The sequence below is a fragment of the Carcharodon carcharias genome, chromosome 3 (assembly GCF_017639515.1).
Source record: "Carcharodon carcharias isolate sCarCar2 chromosome 3, sCarCar2.pri, whole genome shotgun sequence".
NCBI classification, from domain to species: Eukaryota; Metazoa; Chordata; class Chondrichthyes; order Lamniformes; family Lamnidae; genus Carcharodon; species Carcharodon carcharias.
The window spans coordinates 232780124-232788247 of record NC_054469.1 but is presented as its reverse complement, the minus strand read 5'-3'; the positions used below and the strand labels follow the sequence as shown (position 1 = coordinate 232788247).

Here is an 8124-nt window from a genome sequence, read left to right as displayed (position 1 = left end):
GTTGAGGGCCCTCAGGTGTGAGAGGGGACATCTGGAATCGATCCTGGTCGACAGGCTGTGATGATGCTGGAAATAACAAGGACAGTGGATCAGTTAACATCCACACGTGACACACTTCATCCCTTTCCCCTTGGCTCATTATGCACTCAACCTTCCAGAACCTATAGGGACGAATATTCAATAGTCAGGAGGAGGCCCAAACATTACAGGCAGATACAAACTGGCTGGTCAGATGGACTAAGAAATGCCAAGTGAAATGTTATGTGGATAAGTGTGAGGTGATGCACTTGGGCAGGAGAAACAAGGTACGGAAATACACGAGGAATGGTAGGACCGTGGAAAGTATGGAGGATCAGAGGGACTTTGCTGGGCATGTCGACAGGCCCGTTAAGGTAGCGGGACAGGTACATAAGGCATTTAAGAAGGTAAATGCCATACTTGCCTGTATTAGCCAAGGAATAGAATATAGGAACAGGGAGGTCATGTTCCAAGTGCAGAAAACGCTGCTGAGGCCAGCTCTTGTTCTGCGTGCAGTTGTGATCAGCGCTTCATGGGAGGGATATGATTGGAGTGGAGAGAGTGCAGAGGTTGCTGACCAGGATGCATGCTGAGCTGGAGAGTTAAGAGTTATGAGGACATGTAACATAGACTGGGAATATTTGCCCTTGAGCAGAGGAGTTGAGGGGTAACATTATTGAGCTTCATAACATTATGAGGGGCATAGATAGGGTCGATAGAAAGGAATGTTTCCCCTTGGTGGAGAGATGAGTAACCTGGTGGCATTGATTTAAGGTAAGGGGCCTGAGGTTGACAGGTGAGGTGATGAGGAACTTTTTCACACAGTAATGTGGGACGCACTGCCTGAAAGGGTGGTGGACGCAGAAACCCTCCTAACATGTAATAAGTATTTGGATGTGCAATAGCGATGCCATGGCATACAAGGGCATGGGGATACTGATCAGAAATGGGACAAGGCAACTTTGGAAGGTTCTGCACATGTGCATCTTCGAGGGACCTTTGTCTATGATCCACACGTCTGACTCTATCAGTCTGTGAATGAGCAATGTTGCAACAATAACGATTCAAACAATCATCAGTGCTTTGGATGGTGGGAAGACAGAGCGGATGTCACTGTGGACCTCAAATACCTGACCGTTCCACCCCAGCCTCACCAACACCTGTGGGCCTGGGCGCATGGCGCCTTTCAAGCTCCAGGACCTCCTGCTCAAAATGGCTCAATATCACCAACTGGGGCTGGCCGCCTCCAGTCCACAAACGCCCAAAGGCATTGTGAGCATTCTTCTCCTGAAAAACAGAGAAGACCGTTCATTGTGGCTAATCGAACATGGACTCTGCACGTACACGCCAAACCCCATATCAGGCCCATATCAGGCCTCCTGTGTCTCCTCCCCACACTACTGTTGATCAGTCACAAAAATATAGTACGACTGCCCCCCACCCCCAACGGCCACCTTGGAACCATTCTGCATACTTCACTTTAAGAAACCCATGGTCTTAGCTCCCATGGCAAGGAGGAGCAACTAGGTGCGGCGTCGAGGGCAGCAGATGGCTATTGACCACAAGACCTTGAGGCTCCCCTTCCACAATCTCATCACCGTGAATAGGACATGCGTTAGAGTTCTGAATATGCGCCTAGCTGCATCTCCTGCAGGTTGCCCCCAGACTAGTCATGTGCGACTAAGAGCAACACATGATGCGGGGGAGAATCCATCTCCTCATGAGCCACTGAGGCTGATGTAAGCATGGGCACTATCTGCTTGCCCACCCAACATACGAGAAATGCCCAACATGATTCAATGCAGTCACGACAGTAAGACTTGGGGAGGTGGGGTGGGGGGCCTCAAAGGCTAAGGCTACCTGCTGGATTAAATGTCCAACACCAACATGGTACTCACCCTTCCAGAGCGCAACAAATTGTTGAAGCACTTATGGCACTGGATCCAGTTGCGCCGCGTCATGTCGCAGGAGCTCATCACCTCCGCCACCTCCTCCCAGTCACGTTTCGTCATGTGGCGGGGGGGGCCTCCTCCTCCTCCCATCCTGGGGGATCAACACCTCCCACCGTGCTGCCACCTCCTCAAGGCGGGCAGCAAGGCAATGATCTGAAAAGCAAGGGGCACATTGGCCCCCCACTGGCCTACCCTGCAGCCTGCCCTGCTCCTGGGGCAGACCCTGCAGCCTGCCCTGCTCCTGGGGCAGACCCTGCAGCCTGCCCTGCTCCTGTGGCAGACCCTGCAGCCTGCCCTGCTTCTGTGGCAGACCCTGCAGCCTGCCCTGCTCCTGGGGCAGACCCTGCAGCCTGCCCTGCTCCTGGGGCAGACCCTGCAGCCTGCCTTGCTCCTGGGGCAGACCCTGCAGCCTGCCCTGCTCCTGGGGCAGACCCTGCAGCCTGCCCTGCTCCTGTGGCAGACCCTGCAGCCTGCCCTGCTCCTGGGGCGGGCTCTGCTCCTGTGGCAGACTCTGCAGCCTGCCCTGCTCCTGGGGCGGGCCCTGCAGCCTGCCCTGCTCCTGTGGCCTACTCTGCAGCCTACCCTGCTCCTGTGGTAGACCCTGCAGCCTGCCCTGCTCCTGGGGCGGGCCCTGCGGCCTGCCCTGCTCCTGTGGCCTACTCTGCAGCCGGGCCCTGCTCCTGTGGCAGACCCTGCAGCCTGCCCTGCTCCTGGGGAAGACCCTGCAGCCTGGCCTGCTCCTGGGGAAGACCCTGCAGCCTGCCCTGCTCCTGTGGTAGACCCTGCAGCCTGCCCCGCTCCTCTGCCCTTCCCTCCAGATTGCCCTGCTGAGCAGACCCCCTGTGGTTGGATCTCCAGGTGGCCATAGCGAGCAACCTGGAGGCTGCCAGGCCTTCTTTTAAGCAGACAGCCAGGTTGTCATTGGACCCGGCGGTCTCTACACACCCACCGCAACCTGCACACTCGCTCTTCACAGGAGATGGAAATGGGCTGGGTGGGTGGCCTTAATTGGCCCGGCTGAACAAAAGGGCAGCGCAGTCCCGTCCGCAGGCACCAATTGGGTCTGCGCCCACCCACGTCCACACCTGCTCCACCCACCCACCCAACAAACGGAAAATTTTGGCCACTGTTTCTTAACTTCCCCTGGCTAAGTGAAACATTTCACCCCCTCTTTTAAATTCAAGCTGGTCTGGTTTATTTAAAAATCCAAATGTTCCCTTTACACCTGACATTCTAAAACTTCACCCATGTTTACCCACTTAACATTTCAAACCTAGCTTATCGTCTGATACATCAAAGCCTTCAGACTAGTTGCATTTAACTCAATCAAGTCCCACACACTCATACACCCATACAGACACAGACCCCATTATTGTTCTACAATACATTCCAATAACCTTATGAAAATTATTATATCTTCCTGACATGCGTGATTTATGCACTGTTTGTTGATTGCACTTATAACAGAAACCATTGGCATTATGTTTGTCTACCGTTTAGGGAAACGATGCTAGGGACGGAATTTTATGCCAGCGGGATTTTACAGTCCTGCCAAAGTCAATGGGCTTCTGAATGGCTCGCTGGAATTTATGGCCTTGTCCCCCCCAGGACGGAGCCGTAAAATTCCATCATAGGAATTATAAACCTGCCATACCCTGTACGAAGTGTATAAAACACTTTTATACAGTGTTCTACACGTGTATAAAATACTGGTTCACCTCAGCTGGAGTATTGTGTCCACTTCCAGGCTCCACACTTTGGGGAGAATGTGAAGTTATGAGAGAGGGTGCAATAAAGATTCACGAGAGTGGTCCCTGGGATGAGAAACTTCCGTTACAGATAGATTGGAGAAGCTGGAGCTGCACCTCTTGGAGAATAGAAGATAAAGAGGACATTTGATAAAGGTGTTCAAGATATGAGGGGGTCTCGAGAGAGTAGATAGGGAGAAACTGTTCCAAGGACTGAGAACCAGAGGACACCAATTTAAGGTGATTGGCAGAAGAAGCAATGGTGACACTGAGGAAAAACATGTTTTACGCAGTGAGTAGTTTGGATCTGGAATGCACTGCCTGAGAGAGCGGTGGAGGCAGATTCAGTTGGGACTTTCAAGAAAGAACTGGATCAACAGCTGAAGAGGAATAATTTGCAAGGCTATGGGGAAAAGGCAGGGGAGTGGAACTAGCAGAGTTGCTCTTGCAGAAAACTGGCATGGACATGACAGGCAGAAGAGCCTCCATCTGTACTGTAACTATTCTATGATCCAGGAATCCCAAAGCTGACTAAGAGAAGTATTATTAAATTTTACTGCTATACAATCATCCTATCACAATAAAGATTGTGAGTTCAAAGAGAACAATGAAGCCAGATCAGGATATACAGTTCACAGCTTTATTGTCAAAATATACAAATACAAAAGAAACTAATTACTTGAAATTCTTACAAAATATTGAAGGAAGTGTAATCAAAACCTAAACGAAATACATGTAAAATCAGTATGAAGATTACTTTAGATGGTCAACACTACATAATGCTGATGACATACAAGCTTATTGTGCTGAAATTTTTTATTACCTTCTGCCAAAGAATTATTTATAAGCAAATAACTCCCTTATTGTGCCTGTATATATGCGTCTGACACATGGCCTGACTGGTGGGCATCAGGTTCTATATTACAGACACAATGCATTTCAAAATCTCGAATACAACATTTCTAAAAAAAGCTAGTACAAATAATTTCCTTTCAGCCAGCACACAAACATTGCTACAAGTCACTGGCATGTTATTAAAACCTATTTTTAATGCATGAAACTTTAAGTATTAAAATAGTCCAGAATGTAAGTTTCTATTCAGGCACTCTAATGCCAAAACAAAATAACATTAAAGCTGTCAATGAATTCCACTGCATGACTGTGGGCTACATTAGCATCACCTCACTCATTACTCTGACTTCTCTTTATCCATTGGCCAGAATTTTTCCCTCATCGGGCGAACTCAGCGGGAGCGGACGAGTGCGGTTGGGAAGCCGCTTCCCGCGATCATCTCCGCTCCGCGATTTCACACAGGTGGTCCAATTAAGGCCCGCCCTGCATGGATCGCGAGCGGCAGCGCTGAGGAGGGAGAGTGGGCCTGGCCCGCTGTTCACGCATGCGCACGAAAGAGCATTTCAATCTCCCTGAGGCACGGAGCGCTTTTTAAAAAATCAATGAAGACAGTAAAAAAAATTTTAAAACATGTCCCTTCATGTGACTGTCACATGAGCTGGAACATATTTTTAACTCGAAAATAAAGTTTTCAGTTAATGTTTATTTGCTTTTGGAAGCCTCATCCCGCTTGTGGATGAGGTTTCCTAAAAAAATGTAAAGGCCGCTTGGCCTTTCCTCCTGCCCCACCGACCGTATGGTTGAACTTGATTTTAATTAGCTTGTTAGTGGCCTTAATAGGCCTTCCAATTATCTGCTGCGTTCCCCTGCTGAACGAAATATCGCACAAGCGCACGATGACATTGGGACGCACGCCCAACGTCATCATGCATCATATTACGCTCAGGTGTGCACCCGCATGCTGGGCATAAAATTCTGGCCATTGTTTTTTGAAGAAATATTCGCCATCTGATTCTCCCCTGTCACTAACTGAGAGAGCCACTGGGCAGCCTGCTCCCCAGCTACTGTTGTTAATGGCATCCTTGACATGAATCCTTAAGGGGTACAGATTTATTTCCTTCATTCTGTGATATTACTTTGTCCACTGCATGCAATCCTACTGGGGGCTCACCATGTTGGGGAGTTACAAGTGCCAGCCAGTTTCCTTTCCATTCGTGGTGCTGCTGATTCAATACTGCAGCACTCTGCCACATAACAGCCCAGTGTTACTTTTAGTTTTCTGCAGATGATTAAGAGATTTAAGACTCATTAAGACTTTAAAAAGCCTTTTAAAAAGACTTTAAGAGTTCTCCCAGTTCAACTCTATTAATATTAATTTCTCTTATAATGATGGTAGAACTGCTTTACCGTTTCTAATAGGTGAACACTGTCAAATTAGAAAAATATGAAAAAATACTCTTTTTCAGCTGTTCTTTCCTTTCAAGTACCAGATGTTTTGATTCACCAAGGAGCTGGAATCTGGAAATATTTATGCACCTGACCTGCAGCTTCTTAATGTCTTGCTTCTATAAATGGTATTTACAAGGACAATGTCCCTGTAGTGTCTGTTTCTGAGTGGGCAGAAGAGCGTTTACAGCTGCCCTGTTGTGGTCTCATCACTCTCCTGAGCTGCCGTTGGCTCACGCAGCCTATATCCTTCATAATTTTCAACAAATCCTGACGGAACTTTACCCCAAGAAATGCATACAAGAATGGGTTCAGGCAGGAGTGCAGGAAAGCTATGCTTTGTGTGATCTGGGTGGCAAAATCCACATTCTTAAGGGTTTTGCAGTCCGTTATTGTGATATTGGCAGCATCTATAGCTTGCACTATCATGATGCTGTTGTACGGTAATTGTGAAATGACAAAAACGCTCACCACTGTCCCTATCATCTTTATAGCTCGGTGCTTTTGAAAGCTTTTGGCCTGAAGCAGTTTCCAAGTGATCATGGAGTAGCAGAATACCATGACAACAAAAGGCACAAAGAAACCAACAGTCGCCTGCATTGCAAACCCTGCTGCTTTCAGAATATTCCCTGGATAGACTGTTAAGCAGCTCTTTAGGGCTTCATCTTTTGAACTGTAACAAAAATCGGGGAGAGACAACAATACCGCGGTTACCCAAACAATTAGAGAGATTAGTTTGCTGTGAAGAAGTATTTTGCTTTTTGAGGCACGTGCCTTTATTGCTTTAACAATAGCGATGTATCGGTCAATGCTGATGCATGTCAGCAATAAAATGCAGCTTAAGAAGTTTATCTTGTAAAAGCCCTTAATCGTTTTGCACAGGAAGTTTCCGAATATCCATCCCAATTTTACATCTAGTGCCCAGAATGGTAGAGTGCAGAGGAAGAGGAGGTCAGCAATGGCCAGGTTTAGAAGATAAACATCTGTCATGTTTCTCATTCTCTTGTAGAAAGCAAATAGCACCACTACCAAAATATTCCCTACAAAGCCTGACAGGAATACAATCATGTAGAAAGGTGGAATAAAATACTGAGCAAATTGTCTAACTTCTGTTCTGCTGCACAATCCACTTGATTCTTCATCATAGTCATAAACGAAGTTGTGCTCACTGGCTGTTGTGAATAAAAAATCTTCGTTGTTGTCATCAAACAATGTCATGACTGCAGGGGACCTCACCAGTTATTGTCTCCTGCAATTGAACAAACTATTGGTTAACTGCAGTAAACAGATCGTATAAAATAATTAGGTTCAAAGTAGATTTATTAAAAGAAAATACACAGCAAGGTTTTTCACAAAGGAATTATTTTGAAAGTGGTTTTACGGGCAAGACTTGGATCAACAAGGATTACAACAAATCCTTGAAATGTGGCTAAAAATGTGCTTCTGTTATCATACCAGCAAAAGAGCAACTCAGAACTTGAAAATGTTTGTCTTGAAGTTCAGGATCAAACAGTTAAGGGATTAAGTTGATAGTATATAGGGATACCCATTGCCCAACTACTCTACTGAAAAATATCCTATAGCATTGTGAGGTCCAACTGGCAGAAGAGCTGAGGGTCCAGGAAAAGTCTCTTGGTCCGTATGTTATGTATCTTTGGGTCTAGAAGAATAGCAGAACTAAGTTTCTGGTGAGCTTCACTTGGACAGGAAGCAGCAAATTTAAATCTATTTTCAAACGGAGGACAAATTCAAGCTAGACAATTCAACCTCCATTAGCCTAACATCAATGAAATTTAAAATAACAGAACCTACTCTCAATTGTGAGGTAAAACTTAATTGGCCAGATTCTGCTGCCGAGGGTTCTCTAACAGTCTCTGCCGTTATTTAGACTTACCCTTGCAAGTCTTGGTTTTTCCATTTTTGCTGATCTTTTTTTGCAAGGGCATCTGGGACCCGAGTGAACAAAATGAGCAATTGTGTATCTCCTTAACCAGTTGAAAAGGAGGACTAAATTAGACTTCAATGGCAAATTAGGTACAGGAAGGGAAATAGAGGTCATCAACCTCATTTCTCTCTCCAGAGACAAGCTAAGTATTTCCAACATTTTC

General features: G+C 46.6%; 1 protein-coding gene across 1 annotated transcript; it reads right to left on the bottom strand.

Moving 5' to 3' along the window:
• Nucleotides 1-5190: 5190 nt before the first annotated feature.
• LOC121276096 (C-C chemokine receptor type 9-like) lies at nucleotides 5191-7234 on the bottom strand. The gene has a single exon (XM_041184033.1). It carries the CDS (start codon nucleotides 7232-7234, stop codon nucleotides 6149-6151), a length of 1086 nt encoding a protein of 361 aa, XP_041039967.1. The 3' UTR covers nucleotides 5191-6148.
• Nucleotides 7235-8124: the final 890 nt, after the last annotated feature.